Source organism: Mus caroli, unplaced genomic scaffold (genome assembly GCF_978045245.1).
Source record: "Mus caroli unplaced genomic scaffold, Mus_caroli_1 scaffold_4, whole genome shotgun sequence".
NCBI classification, from domain to species: domain Eukaryota; kingdom Metazoa; phylum Chordata; class Mammalia; order Rodentia; family Muridae; genus Mus; species Mus caroli.
The window spans coordinates 33,289,719-33,313,692 of NW_028227259.1; the positions used below are offsets into that span (position 1 = coordinate 33,289,719).

At 50.8% G+C, this 23,974-nt stretch overlaps 2 protein-coding genes across 4 annotated transcripts in view; both read left to right on the forward strand.

The window, feature by feature from the left end:
* Positions 1–10,615, forward strand: part of Mapre3 (microtubule associated protein RP/EB family member 3) — a 48,845-nt gene extending 38,230 nt beyond the window's left edge. For 2 of the 3 annotated variants that reach the window (XM_021162996.2, XM_021162995.3), the window contains exons 2-7: positions 6,359–6,486; positions 7,054–7,199; positions 7,761–7,962; positions 9,141–9,295; positions 9,382–9,534; positions 9,695–10,615. In XM_021162996.2, coding sequence (XP_021018655.1) covers positions 6,366–6,486; positions 7,054–7,199; positions 7,761–7,962; positions 9,141–9,295; positions 9,382–9,534; positions 9,695–9,763 — 846 coding nt within the window. In that variant the 5' untranslated portion in view covers positions 6,359–6,365 and the 3' untranslated portion in view covers positions 9,764–10,615. Of the gene's footprint in view, positions 1–6,358; positions 6,487–7,053; positions 7,200–7,760; positions 7,963–9,140; positions 9,296–9,381; positions 9,535–9,694 lie in introns of those variants that run through there. The other variant, XM_029477599.1, reaches the window with a different exon arrangement.
* A 3,135-nt stretch (positions 10,616–13,750) lies between these two features.
* Tmem214 (transmembrane protein 214) lies at positions 13,751–22,435 on the forward strand. Its single transcript, XM_021162916.3, has 17 exons — positions 13,751–14,694; positions 15,465–15,664; positions 16,300–16,450; positions 16,606–16,740; positions 16,956–17,038; positions 17,383–17,488; positions 17,569–17,650; positions 17,926–18,027; positions 18,404–18,545; positions 18,861–18,952; positions 19,218–19,266; positions 19,442–19,555; positions 19,756–19,873; positions 20,749–20,845; positions 21,006–21,174; positions 21,315–21,460; positions 21,616–22,435. The coding sequence occupies exons 1-17, from the start codon at positions 14,544–14,546 to the stop codon at positions 21,740–21,742; spliced, it is 2,064 nt and encodes a 687-aa protein (XP_021018575.1). The 5' UTR covers positions 13,751–14,543; the 3' UTR covers positions 21,743–22,435.
* The last annotated feature ends 1,539 nt before the right edge of the window (positions 22,436–23,974 follow it).

Sequence of the window (23,974 nt, forward strand, 5' to 3'; positions counted from 1 at the left end):
AGACTTAGGTTATCAGGCATGGCAGCCACTTTCCCACTGAACAACCTCACCAACCCTCTAGGAACCCTTCTGACCTCGAGATAACAGGAGTTGCTCTTGGTGGCTGTTTGGGGACTTCAGCCAGCAGAATAAACAGAAACTCCACCTCCCATCAGAGCTGTGGGCACCTCTCCTTGCCTGTGACAGCCCCCAGACCCTGAGGACCCTGGCTCAGGCAATGATCTAAGCTCTAAGTCACAGACTGCACCTCCTAGTGATCCTCTTTCTGACTCTAGACCTAGCAGCAGGAGTCAAGGCCCTGAAAAGCAGGTTTTTCCCAGGACCACTGGTTGACTTAACCCTAGAGTCCCTGGCTAACCTGGAAGGAAACGTGCCATGACCCAGTCAGGAAGGAGATGTTCTCCTGACATCACCTGTGGCAAGGATGGCAGTAGAGAGATGAGGACAAAGTTCAAGAGCCTGAGGTTGTCCCCCATGGAGGTTGCCTACCGCCCTCTCCTGGAAGAATATGAGCTCTTTGTGAGCAATGTGTATCATTCAGAGGTTCTTCAGTCTGTGACTGCTGCCATCCAGGCAGCTGCTCCAGTGGGAACCAAATGCTTGGACCAGTACTTTATAAACCTCTGCCCCAGCAACTGCCTGCTGGGCCTAAGTCAGTCCCTCAACTCAAAAGGCCATCATCACTGTGGATGCATTTAACCTGTGGCTTTAGGAGAGGCTAGGGTCAGCCCAGAATGTGAGTGTGGCCCATGCTTATGCCACTCAGCTGACCCAGCTCTGAGATGCCAGGCATCCTGCTTCCACATCTGGGTGGAAATTGGCCTTCTTTGGGAGGAAAAGAGGCTCAGATTCATTCCCCCACCCACCCATCCCCTGCCCTCTCTTTTTCTCTGAGGCAGTTCAAGGACCTAAGTGCCACCTGCTGGCAAGTCTGTTTCCATGCACAGGGCCAGAAAAATAAAGGACACTGGTCCTCCCAGCCTAACAAGGAGTATTATGGGAGGTATGTTAGAAGATCCTCATGGGACCCATCAGATGAGTCCTCCTGAACCAGGCTGCACCTAGCCAGGGCAGAGAACAGATACCTGCAAGAGCCACTCTAGTTCTGGTATTGGCTGTTCTTCAAAGGCCCATGGCAGAGGAGGTGTGACTGGTTATTCAGCCCTTAAAGGGACTGTTCTGTTGGTTTCATCAGCTCACTTCTAACAAGCTCTGTTGCCCCTTGAGGACCCTACATTCATATTCCTTTCAAGTGTGGGAAATGTTCTCCCATCACTAGACACTAAGACTATGGGAGATATCTGACCAGGCTGCGGAGACCTGGGCATTTCTCAAGTAGTCATATAGTTCTTGGTCACTTCTGGGAGCAGGTGTGTTCTAAACTACAGGGGAAAAATGTGGGATGGAAGGATGGATGGAGATAGAGACAAAGAGATAGCTACTTTGTGTATATCACAGAGACACACAGGCACATGCACATGCATGCTGGAATTCTCCTAGTGAGGAGCCCTGGAATGCATGCAGTGGGCCTCACCCTTCAGCAGGTCTGGCTCTACAGGAGCTCAAGGCCGCCTCGCTCGGGCTACAAGACCCTTTAAGATCATAGACTGAGGAGTAGGGTCGAGGACCATTGCCCCTCTTTGTCTTGAATGAGCAGCCTTTGAAAGGCTTACCTATTACACAGAAGAAAATCCTAATTGGACTGAAGAATTACCTAGGCAAAATTAAAAATTGAATCACCCCAGAAGCCCTCACCCTCTTGGGTCTATCAGAGTGTCAGTGGACCTAGAACCATCCTTCCCCATGAGACCAGAGACAAAACAGCCCTGGGCAGCTCCTGAAGAAAAGAGTCATTCGTAAGAAAGACTCATTCTTGACAGTCACCAGAGCTTATGCCCACTACACCCAGTGCAACAGAACACACGGGACTGTCAGAATCTGGCCAGCCTCATACTTCTGTCTGCTCAGCCCCCGTGCCTCTGAGCTTCGTGCCTCTCTCGGTTTCCTGTAGCAGTTGTGGTTTTATATCAGGGGTATTTGGTTCAATCCGTTACACTTATCTCCCCATAAAATGGTAAACTCATTGAGTACAGGCAGGTTTTTAACCCTCACAGTTAATATAACATATGGACATAAAATGCCAGCCTTGACTCTTTCCCTTTCTGCCTCTTGAAAAGCATAGTATCTGCCTGTGCCATTCGCTGCCCCTACTGGTGCTTCAGGGACTCCCTTAGAGGCTCAGAAATGCCAGTCTTCACTGTTCCCTCCCACCATCATAACCATTACTGCTCACCAAGAACTAGTGTGGAATCCACAGGTAAATCACACAACCCAGCCACTGAGAGCTCAGTCAAGTAGAAGGAATGGGTGCACTGACAAGTTTGGGAGTGCAGGGATGCCATAGTAAGCTTCGCCCAGGGTGCCTTAGTGGGCTTCTAAGACAGTTCTCTGTAGAGGATGCTGACAGCAGACGCAGGAGTGGAGCTGGGGACCCAAACTAGAAAGTAACAGAAGACAATGAGAAAGGATGTGAGGTGTCACTCAGTTCTTGAGCAACTTTCCTAAGTGACAGGCCTGGAAATCCCATGCTTCCTAGCATGTCCTGAAAAAGGGAGGCAGGCACATAAACATCTCAGGGATGAGTTTGGGGGTCAGGTTCAGGGCAGCTGGCTCAAACATCACATCAGCAGGATTATCCTGGGAAACCTCTGAATTTGCCAGGTCCTTGGTCTTTAGAAAATCCCAAGATAACACTTTTTGTTTTTCTTGGCTTCTGGGCTCTGCCCTTTCTGCAGGCAATGATGGCTGGGCTTTTTAAGAGGAGGAAGAACTAGGAATAAATAACAAGATTTTTTTTAAAAGAGGTTTTTATGCCAAAATAAAAACCCATTTAAGTTAAAAGTGCCTATCATGAGGTCCCATTAGGCAGCGATGCTTAGAGTCAAGGAGAGAAGCCTAAGGGGAGGCAGCCCAGACAGTGCCGCGCTGAGCCCTGGTCACACCCACCTGACCTAGAGGATCTTGATCAAAGTCAGACTCTGATTCAGCAGGCCTAGTGAGAGAAGAGTATGTCTCCAGGTGTAACGTGCAGAGTCTGCATGAAGGGAGGCAGTGCTGGCTCCTGTGCTCCCCCATCTGGAGCTTTAGAAAGCGCTACAAATAGAACCCAGGGCTTCATGTGTGTGAGGCAAGCACTTCCAACTGAGCTATGTCTGTAGCTCTGGGAAATATGTTAGTGGGCTCCCCGTTCTACCACTTGTGCTACTCATCAGCAGGGTCTCTCTGACCTCTCCACTCACTAAGTTCTGCCAGCTAGGAGCCAGAGGCTGCTCTCTACTCACCGTGTCTCTGGCAGTCTGTTCACAGTCCCAAAGCCCATTCACTTCCTGCTCCAAATATATAGTGTGTCGGCCCTGGCCTCACAGCACTGGAGCTAGGCCTTGCATATTACTACAGTCAAGTTGTTTGTGGTTGTATGGGAGGTGACAATGGCTGCCTACAGGTTACTAGGGATTGGAACAGTATAGTCTTCCTTCACAAAGACACTACACATTAAACCTAGACAAGAGCCGGGCGTGGTGGCGCACGCCTTTAATCCCAGCACTCGGGAGGCAGAGGCAGGCGGATTTCTGAGTTCGAGGCCAGCTCCAGGACAGCCAGAGCTATAAAGAGAAACCCTGTCTCGAAAAACCAAAAAAAAAAAAAAAAAAAAAAAACCTAGACAAATAGCTTCCCCTCCTTGGTTAGTGATGACAACGCACAGTTGATGCACACCTCTGTGTGGGATGGTAGGTTGTCAGTGCTCAAGTCTGCCTCCTGCATGTGGGTGAATGTCTCTCCTCAGCATCAGCTGTATGAGTGGAGGAATATTTTGGCCCAAGGTTGGGGGGAAAATAAACTTGAGAATTCTCAAGTGATCTCTGCAAACTATCATAGCCTTTAAATAAAAAGCACTAACTCACAGGTGTTTCCAACGTTACCACTACCAAATAGTTCAAGTTGAGAGGCTACTACATCTGCGGGTGCCTTTACCACTGCTGGTATGAAGTTTGGGTGCAGGTGTCCAGGCATACTCTTAGAGAAATTCAAGAGTATTGGAGTGGGTTTGGAGATGTGCTGGAAGCCAGAAGGCTTTGTGGGAAGTTCCCGGTAGCTGTGGCTACCAGAACTATGAGGAAGTTGGAGGGAGGGAAGAAAGGCCCTGCCACAGAGAAGGGAGAGCTGAGGAAAGAGGGATACAGTACAATGGCAGAAGGCAGAGCTGGGGAGTTAGGATGACCTCACAGGTCTAGAAAGAGAGCGATTTGGAGCTGACAGTTATAGTCTCTGCAGTATACATGCTGACAGTTCTGGGAGAAAGAAAAGTAATTTAGTTGCCTTTGGGTCATCCCGCAGACCTCAGACCATGGGAATAAGGAGTGTAAAAGCAGAGACACAAAGGTTGGCTGGCTATAGAACACAAATCTGGCCTGATTACTGTCTGTTTAAAACCTCCCAGTGACTTCACATTGACTAAATACAGTTTCCCCAGGGTAAGCAAAACTTTCTGGGGCCAGCCCCAGCACGGGATGTTTTTCTTTCTTGGCGGTCCTTCTTGAGGCAGCAGTCGGGGAAGAGCTTAGGCAGAGGGTAGGGTTTGTGGAGATATTTAGGGTTGCTGTATAGTAAGAGTTGCTTATCTAAACCTAAGTTACTATGCTATTGCAGCTGACCTGACTTCTGTGATCCTCTGAGGCCAGAAACTACAGTGTCTGGCACCTAGCACCTCTTCTTCAGGCCACAAAGGATTAAGTAAATAGCTTTTGTTCTATCTCAGCTGGAACCGCTGGGCTCTAACTTTCAGCCTGCTAGTCAGAAGTCCCAGGAAGAGAAGACACTTAGAGAAGTGGTTATAGAGTTTATTACTAAGTTGTAAAAAGTTTCCTAGGAAAGCTATCTAAGGGGGAAAGGGAAAGATCCTAAGTGGGGAAAGGGAAAAGATTCTAGTCTAAGTGGGAAAAGGCAAAAATAAAAGCCTCCTCTATTGATCACTCTTACCTCTTTGTCCTCAGTATTTATCCGTTTTTCAGAATACATGATCACATCTTACAAAGTTCATCACGAGTTCAAACAAAAAATCAAATCATAAATTGAAATAGTAGTTTACATGCATATCCATTAGGAGCAATTATCTAGCTAAACATCCATCACCTGTCTCAGCTCCACAGTCACTGAAGGTTTAAAACCATAACTAAGTTATCAGTGAAATTTTGTATAGACAAACCCAGTCAATACTTTATCTTCTGTCCTAACACCTATAATAAATCATTAATTCTCTTTTAATGACCTTTAGTTAATTGTTTTAAAACCTCTTGGAATGTGTTCTGGGTAGGAGAAAGTCTGGTTACCATCTAAGAGCATTAACTGGTGACACTTGGGAGACTGGCAGAGTTCTCATTGCAGCTTAGACTATCAGAAAAGGACCGAATAGCAGTCCCATTATAAAAGAATTTAGGAATCACAGATATAATTTCAGGAATTCTTATAGGATCATCGTTAAGCCATCTATTTGTCTATATGGCATCACTACAAGATAGTACATCTTCGTGGATCTGCAGAGATCTGCTCCAAAGGGGTGTGCTCATACTTAGTGATTGTTATATATGTTTAATAATAACAGGAAAAGCCTATCAATACAAGGACTCTTTCCTAAAATGAGTCCCTCACAGCCTTGCTTAATGAGGGCTCACTTGTCATAGATTATATAATAATCCGAGGCAGGCCACTTCAGGATGATCGCCTGCTAGTCATTAGCTTGTCCCATAATTGCTCCTGACAAAAACTCTTCCAGACCTGTCCCTTCTAATCTTATTGCCTCAACAGCAACCTAGGCCCCAGGGCCCAGCAACCCAGAGGTCTTGAAATGAGCCTTTTCTCCCGCCAGTTCTTGGGCTACTGTGCCCCTTCACTCCATTCTTTGGTATGTCTTCTTAGGTGCCAGTATCTCTGCTCTGAAGCCTTCATAGCCTTGCCAAGCCTATGAGATTGCACTCCCCCGCCCCATCCTTGAAGTTCATGTAGTCTTCAACTGCTCAGCTCACTATGCTAAGATCTGCCTGTCTCCTGAAGCAGAAACTTTACTTAGTTAACTTGGTATCACATGCCTGCTCCTAGACCAGGCTAGGTACCTAGCCCACCAGCTGCTAGTGCCTGCCTGGGCGTCACAGATGCTAGTAAGATATGTCTAAGGAATGAATGAACTTTAAACCCATTCACTCCGTGAATGGCAAGACTGGTATAAGGGAATGCTTCCCATGTCCCCAGGGACCATCCCACTTGAAGTCCTCATGCTGACGTCACCTCTTTTCTTTCTTTGCAGCTGGGGTATGGCTGTCAATGTGTACTCCACTTCTGTGACCAGTGAGAATCTGAGTCGCCATGATATGCTTGCGTGGGTCAATGACTCTCTGCACCTCAATTATACCAAGATTGAACAGCTCTGTTCAGGTAGGAGGCTGGAACAGGGATTGGCCCAAGGGAGACCAGAGAAAGGCTCATGTGGCTTGTAACTAACGGGAAGAGGGCGAGCCGTGATCCTTACACTGCTTAGAGCTGAATTCAGGGAACAGAGGCTGGAGAAATGGATAAGAGCCCGGTCAGACAGTAAAGACACGAGTTAACAACAAGGGGTCCCATGAAGCCACTCTGGGTCCCAGCTCCCTGTTCTTCTCTGCTGTAGCCCTTGTGGGTGTCAGTTTTCCAATCCAGACAGTTGCCATCACCTGTCTGTCAGTGTTTGGATTGGGATCACTAATTTTTCATTTGGGGGATGGGCATTTAGCTCAGTGGTAAAGTACCTGCTCCGTAGTTCCAGGGCCCTGGGTTTCCTCTTTAGCACCACCAAAAGGTAAATACATAAAGATTAATCACAGTCAGTCTTGTAAAGGCAAGGGGAATCGAATCATTTGTAGTATCACAGTCGGGATGGCCCTAACTCTAGGACCAGGCTTTGGAAGTGGGCCAGCAGGGCTCCAGGGTGGTAGCTGTACCTTCATCAGCTATGCATCTTCACAGGGGCAGCCTACTGCCAGTTCATGGACATGCTCTTCCCTGGCTGCGTTCACTTGAGGAAGGTCAAGTTCCAGGCCAAACTAGAACACGAATATATCCACAACTTCAAGGTGCTGCAAGCAGCTTTCAAGAAGATGGGTGTTGACAAAGTAGGTGTCTGTACCCCTGGGGTCCCCGAGGAGATGTGTTTCCCTGGGGAAGAAGATGACCCACCAGCCAGGGTGACAAGGCCTGCTTGTTTCATTCTGTCCCATGTCTTTCTACCCCTGACACCCCAAAGGGAAGGCTGTACACACAGCTCAAGATACAGGAATACACTTAACCCCTAATGTCCCACTGCAAAAGGACTCCCTTCCCTTTCTCCTCTGCGGCCCCGTCCCGCTCCAGATGCTGAGGTTGTATATAGATATACAACCTCACTCCTGCCACATATCAGTTTACTATCCTGCCGTGTGCATCCGCAGCTTCCAGTTCACATACACGGGAGGTCACCTCCCACACAATATTTTCCCATGCCTGTAGGGAAGGAATGTCCCTGAGTCCCTGGTGGGGCTGCCAGCCTGCTTGTCTACTTTGGTGCCATGGGAGGGGGTGCAGGTGGAGAAAGTGGACGATGCTGAGGCCCAGGGGCTGACTTTGCTGTGCTTACAGCAGAATGCAGTCCTACACAGCAGGTGGGTAAAATGGTCTGCTTATGTGGTCTATTTCAGATCATTCCTGTAGAGAAGTTAGTGAAAGGAAAATTCCAAGATAATTTTGAGTTTATACAGTGGTTTAAGAAATTCTTTGACGCAAACTATGATGGAAAGGATTACAACCCTCTGCTGGCGCGGCAGGGCCAGGACGTAGCACCACCTCCTAACCCAGGTGATCAGATCTTCAACAAATCCAAGAAACTCATTGGCACAGCAGGTAACATGCCCAAGCTGGTGGAGGGAGTTTGGGGGGCTGGGCCGGCAGGGCTATCCAGCCAGGAGTGCCCCATGGGCCACCGGCCCAGCCCTGCCAGCCTGGAGGAGACTGTTATCACGGAGTTCAGATGACATCGCCTGCTGCTTACCTAGATGGGGGAATCCCATTTGGGGGTGAGAGGGCGTCAAAAGTTGCTCTAAGAGGAGAGCCACCTGCACCAGTCATGGTAGCAGCTTGCTGAGACCCAGGACGCTGTTGAATAACACGAGCTAGCTTGTTTGCCTCAAGCTGGATGGGGCATGGCTCCTCTATCCAGATCTATTGGGCTGCACGCCTGGAGCCAGTGCCCAAGACCCTTGTGTATGCCTGCCCACTGGATACCCAAAGCAGGAGTTTGCCAAGCTTGATCTGCCTTCCTCTCTTCCAAAAGCTGGTACCTTGCTGGGTTGCTAGGAGCAATCAGAGAAGCAGTAAGGTTGTGGTGACAGCAGGGTTGTGGCAAGGAAGAAGGGAGCAGCCCCACCCGCATCTGACCCGTCATAGCAGAGCCACCTCCTCTGTTTGCGCTGCTGTCCTGCCTGGGCCTGTCCCCACTGAACTGCTTGCTTTGCATTAGAAGCAGCTGCTGTCTAGGAAGTGCAATGGCTAAAGAGCAAGTAGCCACAGCATGCAGGCTGTGCTAGGGAGGAGCCTGAGTCCTCCTCCACTGAGGAAGATACAGGTCCAGCCCAGCAGAGGGAAACAGAGCCCAAACTGAGAGAGAGAGAGAGAGAGAGCTGGTGGGGTGGGGCTGAGTTTCACTGAGGGTGGCTTTGGCTTCTGCTTGGACAGACTGCATCAACTGCTCTCCTGGGTCTCCTCTGTCAGGACAGAAGGCCCTGAACCACCCCTAGCTCCACTTCATCAAATTCACCATCCCAGTGTCTGCACCCCTCCCTCAGGCTAGCTTTCTTCAGGTCCCAGTGCTGAAAGCACCTTTCCCTTAGCTTCCTGTGGCACTCGCGCTCCCAGGCTTGCCAAAGGACTGTCCAGTGGCTGTAGTGTCACGTGCGGCCAAGGCTGGGGGCCTCCCTCCATGTAGATGCTCTTCCTGAGGGAGAGTGCCTGCCTGTTGCATGGTCCTCACACCAGGCTGTCACATGCTGTGTCCCTTCATCTGACTCTTGTCCTCTGGACAGTTCCGCAGAGGACGTCCCCCACAGGCCCCAAGAACATGCAGACCTCTGGACGACTCAGCAACGTGGCTCCGCCCTGCATCCTCCGGAAGAATCCGCCCTCAGCCCGAAATGGGGGCCATGAGGCTGATGCCCAGATCCTTGAGCTTAACCAGCAGGTAAGTGGCCTGGGAAAGGGTAGTTGACATGGGGACGAGAGGACGGCAGGAACATCTGGCATCAACATTTCCTTGTGCCTGCGCAGCTGCTGGACTTGAAGCTGACCGTAGACGGGCTTGAGAAAGAACGAGATTTCTATTTCAGCAAATTGCGAGACATCGAGCTGATCTGCCAGGAACATGAAAGCGAGAACAGCCCCGTCATCTCGGGCATCATTGGCATTCTCTATGCCACGGAGGTGAGCCCTCTCTTCACCTCCCTCCCACTGCTCTGCTAAGACTGGAGAGCAAGCTAGAGCTCCTGAACTGGTGGCCACTCAGCCCTTGTTTCTAGGCTGAGTGTGAACCTGATCCTTCCCCTTGGCCAGCTGGCTCACCCTCTCTCTCTCCCTCCTCCAGGAGGGATTTGCACCCCCTGAGGATGATGAGATTGAAGAACACCAACAGGAAGACCAGGACGAGTACTGAGGGAGGCGCCAGCCCTGGCTGACTGCAGCTTCCCTGCCCACCTCCACTCTGCCCACCCCCACTCTGCCCACCCCACATTATAGTCCTTTCCTTTCAGCCAGTCAGCCAGCTGGGTGCTTTGTGTCAGTGCCACAGCATTAGGGAGCCGGACGAGTGGGGTTCGGGGGGTGGGGTGGAGGAGGCTTGGGCAGGTGAGAGGACGAGGCCCTGTCTGGGTCTCCCGAGTGGCACTGGCCCAGGGGACGTCCAGGACCCCTGTCCACTCCCCACTCCTATTTATTTCCGTTGTCTCTATGCTGTGTTGGCCAACACTTTCCAGGGTGCCGCTGTACCCCACAAGCCAGCCACCTGCTCCCTGGCAGCCAGCAGCTGTATATTTGACAAAGTCATTGGTATATTTTTACTTACTGGATTGCCCTTGCACTTTACCTGTTCTTTTCCAGGGCTGACAGCAGGGCTTGGGGTAGTCTTTCTGGCTTGGCTCCCCTTCCCTAGAGCCAAGACTGGGACAGGACTCACCCATTCTTATTTATTTTGTCTTTGGAAAGGCTGATATGAGGAAAGGGAAGGGAAGCTGAGGAGGCAGTGCTGTGGGTCCAGGGAGCATGCGAGAGTAGACATGACCTCCAGGCACTGGGCTCCCCCACCAAGGCCCCTGCCTCAGCACCAACGCCTAGCACTGCCCCAGGCTTCCTAGCCATTCCCTCCTGCAGCCTAGTTAGACCACACAGATTCTGCCTGGCCCCCACTGTCTGTCTGTCCCCATTCTCCCACCCACCCCCACCTTTGCCCCTTGGGCACCAGCCTGCATATCTGTTCAGTTTTATTTAAATAAATTTGTGTGGCAAGCCATGTTTTCCTCGACTGACCCACAGCAAGGGATCACAACATAACATCTCTCTGTCTTCTCTAAGAGGACAGCCATGCAGCACAGCCTTCATGATCACAAGCCACCACTGACAACCAGGCTCTGACCCTGTCTTCTCTAAGAGGACAGCCATGCAGCACAGCCTTCATGATCACAAGCCACCACTGACAACCAGGCTCTGACCTAGACTCAACTCCCATGACTGAGGACTCTTTTTGAGGCAGGTAGTATGTGTATTTCTCTGGGAGATGTAAGATTGTCCCTGAAAATGGGATGATACCAACAGCCCAAGAAAGGACTTGTTCAAGTTGGTCTTGGTGAGTAACAAGGGTTTGTTAGGGATGAGTTACAGGCCAATGGATGACGAAAACACCTCTCTACAAAGACCCCTACCTAGCTGGTTTATACAGTTCTTTTTGTTTGTTTGTTTGTTTTGTTTTGTTTTTGTTTTTCAAGACACGGCTTCTCTGTGTAGCCTTGGCTGTCCTGGAACTCACTCTGCTGTAGACCAGGCTGGCCTCGAACTCAGAAATTGGCCTGCCTCTGCCTCCCACGTGCTGGGATTAAAGGCGTGCGCCACCATGCCCAGCGGTTTATACACTTCTTTTTTTTTTTTTTAAAATAAAGATTTATTTATTATATGTAAGTACACTGTAGCTGTCCTCAGATACTCCAGAAGAGGGCATCAGATTTTGTTACAGATGGTTGTGAGGCCACCATGTGGTTGCTGGGATTTGAACTCAGGACCCTCAGAAGAGCAGTCAGTGCTCTTAACCACTGAGCTATCTCGCCAGCCCGGTTTATATACTTCTTATGTCTAGGGCAGGACTGATGCAAGCCTGGGCTAGTGTTAAAGCACCAGACTTGGGCAGCATAAGGCACAGACAAAACTAGACACTGAGAAAATTGTGTTTATATGTACTCAAGTCCTTGCCCTTGCCAGGCATAGAGCCAGTTCCTGCAAATGCTGTCCAGTTGACGTCATGGATGAAGGAGAGGATGGCTTGTCTCCCTGCAGTCTGGTGCACCAAATGGTGTCTTACTGAAAGACAGTTGTAGGATTTGAAGTGTTCTCACCACAACAGGGGGTCCTCAGGACGAGAATGAAGTCTGGAGCTGTGGCTATAAGGAGGCCAGCCCCGAAAGTGGCCATGGGATGACTGGGGAAGGAGGGGATTCTTGGTCAAGGACTGTTTTGTTGCAGACTCTTTCAGGCTGGCCTGCAAGGTAACCCTCTACTCCTTGTCAGAGCTCCCACACATCGCAACAGCTGTTGCAGCACACATGCCTGTGGCCCAGAAACAGCTGGGTCTACATGGTTCCTCTTTTTCTTTTCTTATTATTTGTGCATACGTGTATAACACACATATGTGTATGTGTGAAAACTAGAGCAAGTACCCAAGCACTCAGTTTACACTCCAGCCCCCAAGTGAGTTGTTTTAGAGCAAGATGTAACCTGAAGGAGGATGTTGTTGGCTATTTAAAAACTACTTGTTATTATGACCTGGCCATCCACCCAATCACCAACCCAGAGTCTTATTAATTTAGCACAACTATTGGGCGATTACCCTCAACTCTTTTCCTACGCTAGACTGGCTGTTCCTAGCTATACTCCCATAGTACTTGCTGTGTGAGTCTCATCCAGGCTGGTTCTGCTTCATCAGCTGTCCTCGAGGTACACTTCTAGGCCTGGTTTACCTGACCTCTTTAATTTGGGGAGCTTGGTTTATACAACAAAGGCAAGTGTATGTGAGGATGCAACCAGATCTTGGGGTTCAGCATTTAGCATGCATATATAAACAGCACAAGCCCAACAGAGACAGGGATCAGATACATTCCCTTGTCATCCACACAACTCCACCCTCCTGGAGTGTGTTTGTCAAAGAGACATAATAGCCAAGGCGTGGAAACCCAGCAAAGACCAAGTATGCTGAAGTGGATGTGAACCCGCTGGGATTGTCTAGACCAGTGGTTCTCAGCCTTTCACAGGGGTAGCCAAAGACCACTGGAAAATACAGAGATTTACATTAAAATGTATAACAGTAGCAAAATTACAGTTATGAAGTAGCAACGAAAATAATTTTATGGCTGGGGTAACTCCAACATAAGAACCGTATTGAAGGGCTGGCAGCATTAGGAAACAACATAAGAACTGTATCGAAGGGCTGGCCGCATTAGGAAAGTTGAGAACCACTGAAGTAGACCACACGTGCGTGGCAAGGCTTGATCAAGGTGGTAGAAACTTTGGTTAGGATTTAGACTTTTTTAATGTTTATTATTTTATTTATGTATCTGTGAGTCTCTGTGTGTGGGTATGTGCACAGAAGAGGCCATCAGCTGGAGCTATAGTGGGGAAGCCAGTTTTGTTTCTCTTCCCAAAATAGGCCCTCTTCTGTGATGATACCTGTGACAGCAGGGATTGCACAAAGGACCATTGGTGGTGTCTGAGTAGAGGGAAACAGCATCTGAAAAAGGAATGACTGCTGATCAGCACAGATACCTTCCTTGCCAAAGACATTCCATCTCAGAACCCCTAAGACAGGCAGCTATGGCCAGGCTTAAAGGGGATGGAGGACACCAGAAGGCTGCAAGGGTTGGTCATCCCTCACCTGCCTTCTCTCTCTCTGACCCATCCTTCACACAGGCCTGGGTGCTGTTTTTTAAGGGTCATGTCACCTTTTCCCTCCCCAGTTTCTAGAGTCTAGAGAATAAACTCCAGATTTGGCGGTCATGATTCTTTTCCAATTGTATGAAGTCATGTCGAACTACTTTCAGTTTTCTTATATAGTCTACCACTCTAGACCTTTGCCTAAATTAATAAAGCCATACAATTGAAGCAGTCTCTCCACAAGCCATGATCCCCAACCAATGAAAATTCTCCCTTCCCTGGAGTCATCTCAACTGCCACCTGTTTCAGAAACTACTTCCCTCCCTCTCCTAGGGCTTCAAGCCTCCCTCAGCTGAATAACTTACCCTGTAAGAAAGTGGACCACTCCTTGTCAGTGATGGCTTGTGTCTTTAATCCCAGCACTCAGGAGGCAGAGGCAATCAGATCTCTGAGTTCAAGGCCAGCCTGGTGACAGGGAGAGTACTAGGAAGTAAGCTCTACACAAAGAAACCCTGTCTAAAAAAAAGTAACCAAGGGGGTTTGGGGGGGATAATGTGTACAGCAGTGTGGGAGCATGAGTTCCACGCAAGCACGCTAAGCAACATATTTCCTTAAATGTGACATTTTCATTGCTGTTTTATCATTTTTTATCATTTTACCCCTAGCTGGGATCATTCAAGTTTTGTAGGCCATCTAGGGTCGGGTCCTTGCTGTGTGATTCTTTCAGTCTGGGGCTGCACATCTGGAACATGGCATGAGCCAGAGCCTGTCCTTTCCTGGCTGCCTTGAAAGGGAACATGGCCTGGCTGCCCCAGACTTTTCTCGCCCTGCCATCGAGCTACTCTACTAAGTTTTCTCAGTCTTTCTGCCGCTCTACTTTCCTCCCCCAAGTCCGCATCGTCCCACTCCTCGGCAATTAAGTTTGTTGGCTGCCAAATACGAAGTTTAATTGCTAACAGACTACCACTTTCTAAGAAGTAAGAACACATTTATTCCTCAAATTCTCCCGAGGTGAGAACTATTTTCATTCCATCCTTCAGGAGCATTGCAAAGACAAGAAAAAAGGGAACAGTCCCATTTCCAAGCGGGTCAGGGCCGAGCCCGCCCCGCCCGTTCAGGGTAGGGATTTTTGCGCCCCAGGGGCGGAACCTGGCCGCCGCCATCACTCCCCAGGCCCTCGGCGCGGCGCCGTGGCGCGAACGGACTACGAATCCCAGGATGCCTTACGGCGGCGGAGGCAGCAGACGTGGCACCACGCGGAGGTTGTCCGGAGCCGATAGCCGGGAGGTGGCTGAGCTGAAGTCATGGCGGCCAGATCAGCGGGTAGCGGGGGCTGGGAGGTGGTGAAGAGGGGCCGGCGACCTGGAGCAAGCAGCGGTGGGCGAGGCGGCGGCGGTGGCGGTGACCGCCGGACGCTCGGGGAGGCAAATGGAGTGTTGAAATACGACCTGAGCTGTGAGTATCCGCCGCCGCCCACCTGGGCCTGTGGGGCAGGGGCACGGCGGACAGCTGCAGGAGCCGGGAGCAGATCCTCGGGAGCCCAGCCACGGTGACTCAGGGATAGCACGAGGAGAGGTGGGCATCTCCGCTGCATAGGTCGGAAGCGGAGGCCCAGAGAAGCCGATTTTCGAGTCTAAGGAGACTGGAATTCCGATCTCCATCTGTTCAAGCCTTTGCACACAACCCTCTCAGCTGCCCGGCCCTCGATGGCCAGGTGTCTGAGCCACGGAGCAGAGGCATCTGGGATCCTGCTTGGAGCCCCTTCTTATATAACCAGCAGGTCTGAGAGGAGTGGATGAGAAGGCCAGCACTGGGATGAATGGCCCAACATATACTCCAACCAGGAGTTAATTTCAGTGTCACCTGTCCCAACAATCACCAGAGAGGGGAAAAAAATTTTGCCACTTGTTGAGTATATAGAGTTGTCATCTCAGAACTAAGAAGAATTGGGGGTGGAGGCTGTGCTGGGAAAAGTGTGGTCTAGTTCCCATATACTTTAGTTGTTTAATAAAGAACTGGAAGGGCCTGGGACCTGACTGTGGTGATTGAAATCAGCCACCAGGAGGGCTCTTTCCTGTTCTTCTAAGCCGCTTCCAAGGAAGAGGGGGCTTGGACCAGAATCTCCCTGTAAATGACTTAGGTGCCTCTACAAAGAAGAGACCACTGTACGGTGAGATCTGGGGTCTTAAGGGTGGCCTGCTGTTTTCTACCTGTCTTCATTCCAGCACCAATCCAGACTACAAGCACTCTTTATGAGCGTGGCTTTGAGAAAATCATGAAACGGCAGAATAAAGAGCAAGTTCCACCCCCTGCTGCAGAGTCTAAGAAACCGATAAACAAGAAGCAACCAAAGAAGGTGACAGCTGTTCCTAGCCAAAACCAGAAGCAAGGCCCATTCCGATGCCTAGAGGACGCACTGAAAGCGGTAAGTGTGCCTAGGCTTGGGGACTGAGAAAATGGGGACTTGGGACACTCAGGGGTATTCCAGACAATATGGAGATGTGGAAGGAAAGAATGCGTGCACTTAGAATAGAAAGAATGTCGGTATTTGTCAGAAACATAGGTGAGCAGGAAGATGGAAATCCCAAGAACAAGATGGAGGCATTAGAAAAGCTGGCTTGGGTTCTCAGCCCCACAGAAGCAGTGATCTCTAGTCTCCTGTCTTGCCCTCTGTTCTTGCCCCTGAACATGAACAGGTCCTACATCTCAATGTGGGGCACTGAGATCATCATTCTCAAGGGTCCCCCCCCCAGGCTTTCTTTTTTTTTTTTTTTTTTTTTGGTTTTTCGAGACAGGGTTTCTCTGTGTAGCCCTGGCTGTCCTGGCACTCACTTTGTAGACCAGGCTGGCCTCGAACTCAGAAATCCGCCTGCCTCTGCCTCCCGAGTGCTGGGATTAAAGGCGTGCGCCACCACGCCCGGCGCCCCCCAGGCTTTCTTAGGATCTGGATCTGACAAAATTGTAGGATTCCACATATGAAAACCTCCTTTAGCCACTTTCCTACCCCTGCCCCACTCCCCTTCCCCTTACAATTCACCACAGAAGTCTCTGCCCTGACAGCTGGATGTGGCAGCTCTGCAGAAGGAACTGGACAAGAGCCAGAGCGTGTTCACTGGGAACCCCTCCGTGTGGCTGAAGGACCTGGCCAGCTATCTCAACTACAAGCTCCAGACTCCACGGATGGAGCCCACTCTGAGCCAGTATCCACATGGTTAGTCCCCTACCCCTCAGCTCAGATAAGACCAAGGACATTCTCAGAGGGTTGATGTTCCTAATAGTCCTCCTTGGGGCCTCCTTGGGGGAGAGCAAGCCAGACTTCATGCAAGGTCATCTGGTCCTAGCACTCACAGAGGCCGATGGCCCCAGATTATCCCTACAGCCTTGTGAGCCGAGAGCTACGTGGGATCATCCGGGGGCTCCTAACCAAAGCTGCAGGGTCTGTGGAGCTCTTTTTTGACCACTGTCTATTCACCATGCTGCAAGAGCTGGATAAAACACCAGGTGAGAGCACCCTATGGAGGATGACTGTCTTGAGAGCAGAGCCTACTGTTGTTCAGCGTGGTCATCAGTTCCCTTTACAATAAGAAAAGTGCTAATCTACACATTTTTGGAAAGGGAAAGGGAAGTGATTAGGAATTTGACTCACTTCTGGAAATAAAAAAGTGTAGGATGTCAGGTCATATGAGTAAATCTGAGAACTGAACCCGTCTCTCTAGGGGAGTCGCTACACGGGTACCGCATCTGTATTCAAGCCATTCTGCAAGACAAGCCCAAGATTGTCACCTCAAACCTGGACAAGGTGAGAGGCCTGGATGGTGCTGGGGACACAAGGGGTAGGACTAGAGGAACAGACAGACCACTGGGCTTGGAAAGAAACAGCACATAATACATTAGCATTCTCCACACGTACTCTACTAGATAAGGATGGCCCATGTGTTCATTTTATCGATGGAATGGGTGGGCCATAGAGCTCCCATAGCTCCCCTAGAATTTGTCAGGCGGTTTGAAACAAGTGGGGGAAGCTGTCACTTGACTCACTATGCGGCACTGCAGTAGAGTTCTACTGTCCTTGACACCTGCCCCACAAGAACAGTGCACCTGGTGCACGGCCCTTTAACCCGCCCTTTCTCCTCACCTCCTCAGTTCCTAGAGCTTCTGCGGTCCCACCAGAGCCGACCAGCAAAGTGCCTGACCATCATGTGGGCCCTGGGGCAAGCGGGTTTCACCAACCTCACTGAGGGACTGAAAGGTAGCAAACAGAAGGATGGGTTGGTGTCACCTCTGAGGCCCATGCATGACCCTGAGACTTGCTGACTCTTGATTCCGCAGTGTGGCTGGGGATCATGCTGCCTGTGCTGGGCATCAAGGCTCTGTCTCCCTTTGCCATCGCATACCTGGACCGGCTGCTCCTGTGAGTAATGGGGGGACAGCGAGGGGAAGGCCCAGGGTGTCCACAAGAGGCTGTTTCAGCAAAATGGGATGCCATGATCCTGGTCTCCATAGATGCGAGGAAAATCAGGACCAGCTCCTCCCACCTCCGAGTGTGATGGTGAGGAAGGAAAGGGAGGGAGCCATTGAGGGCTGGGGCTGGGGTAGAGTCTACGCCTTTCCTCTGTACACTGCTTAGCTGAGTTCAAGGCTAGAACACCATATGGTTTCCAACAAGCCTGCTCGTTCTTTGTCTAGGATGCATCCCAACCTCACCAAAGGCTTTGGCATGATTGGCCCCAAGGACTTCTTCCCCCTTCTGGACTTTGCCTATATGCCCAACAATTCCCTGAGCCCCAGGTAAGCCTGCTCTGGAACTGTACTGCAGAGGTATTCCGGTATAGAGGCAAGCCACAAGCACAGCAGTGCATTTCCAGTCCCCCTCCCACCAGAGCCCTAGAGTCACAGCTGTAGACTGCAAGAGCTCTATGGAGCCCAGAAATTATATCTGTCCTTGAATATGACAATCACTTTACTGTTAGATTGGGCAGTTTTTAGGGAGAGAGGCCTAACAACTTTAAAAACTTGTAAAAACTTTGACAAACCTTTGCAAGGTGCTTCTGTGACTAGAGACTCAGAACCATCCACAGACGCTTAGTGACTCTACCTTCAGGGCAGGAGTTAGCTCACAGGCTGCAGTTCCATTTATAGCCTGAGCCTGGTCCTCTTCCCCTAGCCTGCAGGAGCAGCTGTGCCAGCTCTTCCCCCGATTGAAGGTGCTGGCATTTGGGGCCAAGCCGGAATCTTCCCTGCACACCTACTTCCCATCATTCCTGTCCAGAGCCACCCCTAGCTGTCCTGCTGCCATGAAGAAAGAGGTGAGAAGCCTCCCTGCCTCCTCTGCTGCCGATTTTCCCCCTCAGCTCCCTGCCCCGCCCAGTCCTGCTTTTGCTCGGGCAGGTCCAGTCTGACAGGTGGGAGAGTGCTCAGTAAAACCCTGTCACTTCCAGACAGTGTCCCTAAGTTCAAGCTGCAGCTCGGGAACCACACCTACCCCACACCGGGACAGCTTCTCAGGGTTCTGGACAATTCTCCTCAGCCTTTGTGGCAGATGTCTTGTTACCAGAAGCCCCAATGCCCCTCCTTTTCACCATCCTGAGGGCCCAGCAGTCTCTCTCTTTTGTCCTGTGCAGCTCCTGGCCAGCCTGACCCAGTGCCTGACTGTAGACCCCCTCAGCACTAGTGTCTGGAGACAGCTGTACCCCAAGCACCTGTCACAGTCCAGGTGAGTGGCGGCGGGGTCACCTGATCTATACAGAAAAGCCTTGTAGTCTATGCTTTCTAGACTAGCGCTGGTGTGTCATCCCGGAAACACTGATCGCTGCCCTCCAGGCTCACCCCTCACAGTCTGAGGGAGACAGCAGCTGGGGTATCCTTTAAAGAACTACTGTGGGTGAGGGTCTTTCAGCCCTACAAACCTAGGAATTGGTAGGCAACGAGGGCAAGCAGGCCCAGGGTCTGCTGACTGAAAGGGGCATACTCTTCTGCAGCCTGCTGCTGGAGCATCTACTCAAGTCCTGGGAGCAGATCCCCAAGAAGGTAATGAGCTGGGAGGGTGCGGGAGCTTGGGGTTGGTCTTGGTTCTTGGTTTGTGCCCCTTAACTGCTGCCCTCCCTTTCCTGTGCCTTTGACATGAACGTGAAGCGAGATGGAGGCTCAGAATCCTCTTCCTAGCCAGGGCTCAGCTCTAAACTCAGCTCTTGGTATTCTGTAGGCACGGAAATCTTTGCAAGAAACCATCCAGTCCTTGAAGTTTACCAACCAGGAGCTTCTGAAGAAGGGCAGTGGTGGCAGTGAGCATGTCCTCACCTGTGACACAGCCTGCAAGGTGTGACGCCCAACCTCCAGCCCACCCGAAGGCCTCCGTGTGTCTAACACACCCTGGGTTAGATTGGGTCATGTCTCTGCCTCCCCCATCTGTGGATCCCCCATGACCTCCAGCTCATATGCAGGCCTCGCTTGGGGCTTACACTGGGAAGCAAGGACCAGCCCTTCCCCTTCTGACCACTGTGTTCTCTGTCTCGCCAGGGCTTGTTGCAACAGGCACGAGGTCCTCGGCCACCCTGGGCCCGGCTATTCCTGCTGCTTCTGGTCTTTGCAGTAGGATTCCTATGTCATGACTTGCGGTCAAACAGCTCTTTGCAGGGTAAGTAGTAGTTTGTCGTCTGGGAAGAGGACACGATGGGGGACACAGAACTATGTGTAGCATCCCCAGACCACCCTTGTTCTGATGAATTCTCAGTGCCACAGAGCAGACACTCTGCACCTCTGTCTGTGCAGAGGCCAATTGCACTAGGACTTTCCAGGAGGGAAATGGTTAGAAATGTACATCACCTGAACACATGTTTTCTCCTTTTAACTTCTGAGGGAGAAGAAAGATTGCTCCCTCAGATTAAGATCATAGCTAGTAGGACTAGAAAGAGGAAGCCAAACATGCTTGGAAACACAACAACCTCAGTTCCTTCCCCAGGGTACCAACTCAACACAACTCCTCTGACCTCTGAGTGCATGCTGTAGCATGTGTGCATGCGTACACTAAATAAGCTAGTACATGTAATTTAAAAACAGAAGATCGGGGCTGGCGAGATGGCTCAGCGGGTAAGAGCACTGACTGCTCTTCTGAAGGTCCTGAGTTCAAATCCCAGCAACCACATGGTGGCTCACAACCACCCATAATGAGATCTGACACTCTTCTGGTGTGTCTGAAGACAGCTACAGTGTACTTAATTTAAAAAAACAAAAACAAAAACAAAAAAACAGAAGATCACAGCAAGTAAAAGGGCAGAGAGTCAAACCTGAGGTTTTCTGACTTCTAAGTCCAAGACCCCACCCAGTGTCCCATTCTTCCTGTTTCTGACCCAGCAGAAGGTATTCAACCCCTCTGGCCAGATCATCTTTAGTTAGACCCGAGAGAGTGCAGGAAAGTGCCCCACTGCCTCACTGTGCCGCCCAGGGACCTGGAGCGTCTGTCCTCCCAAGTCCTTGCCCCTGTTCCCTGGCTCACTGGAACTCCCTTTGCAGCCTCCCTCACTGGCCGGCTGCTTCGATCCTCCGGTCTCTTGCCTGTTGGCCAGCAAGTGTGTGCGAGACTCTCCTCCTACAGCCTGCAAAGCTACAAGTGAGCTGCTGCCAAGTGGGGCAGGGTGGGTGGGCATGGACAGTGGGAAGTACTAAGTATACCCCTGTCCCTCGTCCTCCCCTTTTTTGGCTGTTCTTTGGTGAGCATGTTGGCTAGGGGAAGCTTAGAGTGCACCTCTCTCCCTCTGGTTTCTCTACAGCTGGCTGCAGAAGACCTTGCCAGCCTGTGGCTCCCACCTGCTTGCTGTGGTACAGCCCAGTCTACAGCTGGCCTGGACACACATCTATGCCATATTCAGCTTCCTTTCTGCCCACTGTGCCTCCTACCTTGCCTGCTTCAGTGATAGCCTGGCTGGCTTCTTTCAGAGGGTAAGCTGGAGATCAGGAGTCAAAAAAGAACCTATCCTCCCAGGGACAGAAGCTTAGAAGTTCAGCATGGGCAGAATCCCTGGGAGAGGGGACATGGCCCTCAGCATCTTACCTCAGCCACTCTCATGGTCCCGCTGCAGGTCCAGCTCCCTGAGGCCCTGCAGCAGCTCTTCCATGCCTTGAAGGAACTGCTGCTGCTCTTCTGCCATAGCGTGCTGCTGCCCACATGGCACTTGCTGCTTGCAGCCCTGGCCCAAGTCCAGGAGCATTGCCACGAGGCCTGCAGGTAAGACTTTCACTCTGGTCCCTGGGAACAAGGTATAGCATCCATTTTGTCACAATCACTCTGGAAAGAGGGTTATGGGTTTAAGCTGCAGCCCCGTGGGCTGACACAGGCCCATGAGTGATCCCCAGCCCTCAAATGTTCTGCTTCTCTCCTAGAGGGGACGTGACCTGGGACTGCATTAAGACACAGTTGAGCAGAGCTGCCCAATGGACCTGGCTCTGCCTGCAGGATGTCACAGTGGCTTTCTTGGACTGGGCACTCACCATGATTTCCCAGCAATAGATGCTGCCTGCCTGGCCACTGATTCTGTGGTGGGCTAGCTATTGGAGACCGCTGGGGAGTAGAGGAGGCAGCCCTCTTCACTTGGTGCCTGACTTCTGCCTCCTTCCTAGGCAAGAGACCAGGTATCTGCCTCACTTCTCCATCTTCAGGAGACTGGACAGGAGCACCGCAGCCTCCTGTCCACAGGTCTGTGAGGTCTCTCAGGCCCAGTTGCACAGCATCCAAGCCTCTTCTGGGCTGGGAGCCTCTCTCCACTTCTCCCCGTGGTCCTCCCACTCATCACTCAAGCAGCCACAGTCCACCTCCAAAGAAGAGAAGTGGCCGCCTTTCCCTGTCCCTGGTCATGACTTAAACCACAGCAGAAAAAAGGAAAGCGCTTCAGGAGGGCCAGCACCACAGTGGGCAGCAACAGTGTCACTTCTACCAGCGGCCTAGGTGACTGTCAGTGGACATGCAGGCCATGTGGACAGCCTGTTACCTCAAAACACCCAGAACAAGCACGCCTTCCCAGGAGGCCACTTGTCCCCTACTCTGTCAGAGCCCTGGCTTCTCAACTCCATTCTGCTCGCTGCTGGGGCTCCTCTCTCTCAGCTTGGTCCACAGCACAGCCCACCTGAAGAGCAGCGTCCTCTGTCAGCCTGCTGAAGGGAGTCAGCATATGGCTCCTGGGGAGAATAAAAGACACAGACTGGATTTCTAGCTTTCCTGTCTGAATCTTCATAGAGGACTCCCCAGAGTTTAGGGACAAAACAGCAGAGCCTTGGGCCTCTGCCTGGGGTCTTGCTGCAATAATTGAGCTTCTAGCAGGGAAAGTCTACCTTTACTGCTCAAAACTAGGTTCCTCGGATTCAGTTGGCTTTAGTGATTTTGTCTGACTTGTCGATGATTCCTATCCAAAAGTTTGCCTCGGTGTGATGGGGGAGGCAGGAGCAGAGCTGGGCCATCTTCCAATCCTTAATTTATTAATTGGCTCATTTTATGAGGCAGTGGGTTTAGAACTCCAAGAGACAAAACTTGGGGAAAACAAAACAAAACAAACAAAACAAAAACTCCAGGGCTTAACACCAGTCCTCATTTTGGTTTAAGACAGTTCATTGTGGATGTTCTCATCTTGTGGGCTCTTGGTGACTAAGAAGTGCAGCTTCGCAGGCAGCTGTGTTTCCCCAGAAGTTTCCCCATGGTTCAGCAACAGCCATTTCCTCCCTCAGCCCCTCTCCTGTGGCACCTGGAGATGCCCTCTGTCCCTTCCCTAAGTGAAATTAAGGTAGCAAGTTTGGAACCATCTTGACCCAATTTATACAGCCTGGCCTCTGGCTTTTGCTACTTCTTTTAGGAAGGAGACAGCCACAGAGTCTGCTCCTTGCCGGCTTCCTGGCAGTCATCACGACGCGTTCCCAGCGAGAAAAAGCTGTCCATCTAAGGACCAAACATGTCCGAGTGCCCCACATGTTCTGTGTGTTCTTGACAATCCACCACAAACAGTTCAACCTACCTCATATATTGATTGGAGAGCCTGGAGTAGCCACGGCACGTGACAGGCTGGCAGAACGCTAGCTTGATTTTTTTGTTGTTGTTTTGTTTTAAATCCAGCAACTTTAGCTATGTGTTTTGCTAGCTTCTATTCTGCCGTGATTTAATTTGGGTTCATATTTTCTGGCATTAAAATCCTTAATGCACTGGGTGTGGTGGCACATGCCTTTAATCCCAGCACTCAGGAGGCAGAGGCAGGCGGATTTCTGAGTTCGAGGCCAGCCTGGTCTACAAAGTGAGTTCCAGGACAGCCAGGACTGTACAGAGAAACCCTGTCTGGGAAAAAAAAAAATCCTTAATGCAATATTTTTTTCAACTTAGATCAGTTGGCATCTCCATGGTGCGTCATGGGGACACTAATACCAACTTTACTTGGCTCTAAGCCTATTGGGAAAAGGAGCTCTTGTTCAGTTGTTTTGCCCCAGATGGGAATGGTGCCGCACTTTTCCTGTCTAGATAAGTACCACCTGCTCTCCATTAAAGCAAAGCCAGACATCCAGACGGTTCGTTTTTAGAGCTGTCGACAAATCCGAGTCCAAGATGAGCTAGTAAATGAAACCAGTGTGAAGCCCAGACTGTATTCTAGTGCTGACACCTTCACCAGTGACAACTGACTGGGAGGGAAAGGGCCTGACCTCACCCTCACCACCTCAGCCACACCTCATGCCACTGCAGCTCAATGGGGAACCTGCCAGGAAACTG

Excerpts from the sequence above, each read along its gene's own strand:
- Tmem214 (XM_021162916.3), top strand. The coding sequence starts at position 14,544 with ATGGCGGCCAGATCAGCGGGTAGCGGGGGCTGGGAGGTGGTGAAGAGG. Across the intron at positions 20,846-21,005 it reads TACAGCCTGCAAAGCTACAA|CTGGCTGCAGAAGACCTTGC; the intron begins GTGAGCTGCTGC and ends GTTTCTCTACAG. Across the intron at positions 21,461-21,615 it reads CATTGCCACGAGGCCTGCAG|AGGGGACGTGACCTGGGACT; the intron begins GTAAGACTTTCA and ends CTTCTCTCCTAG.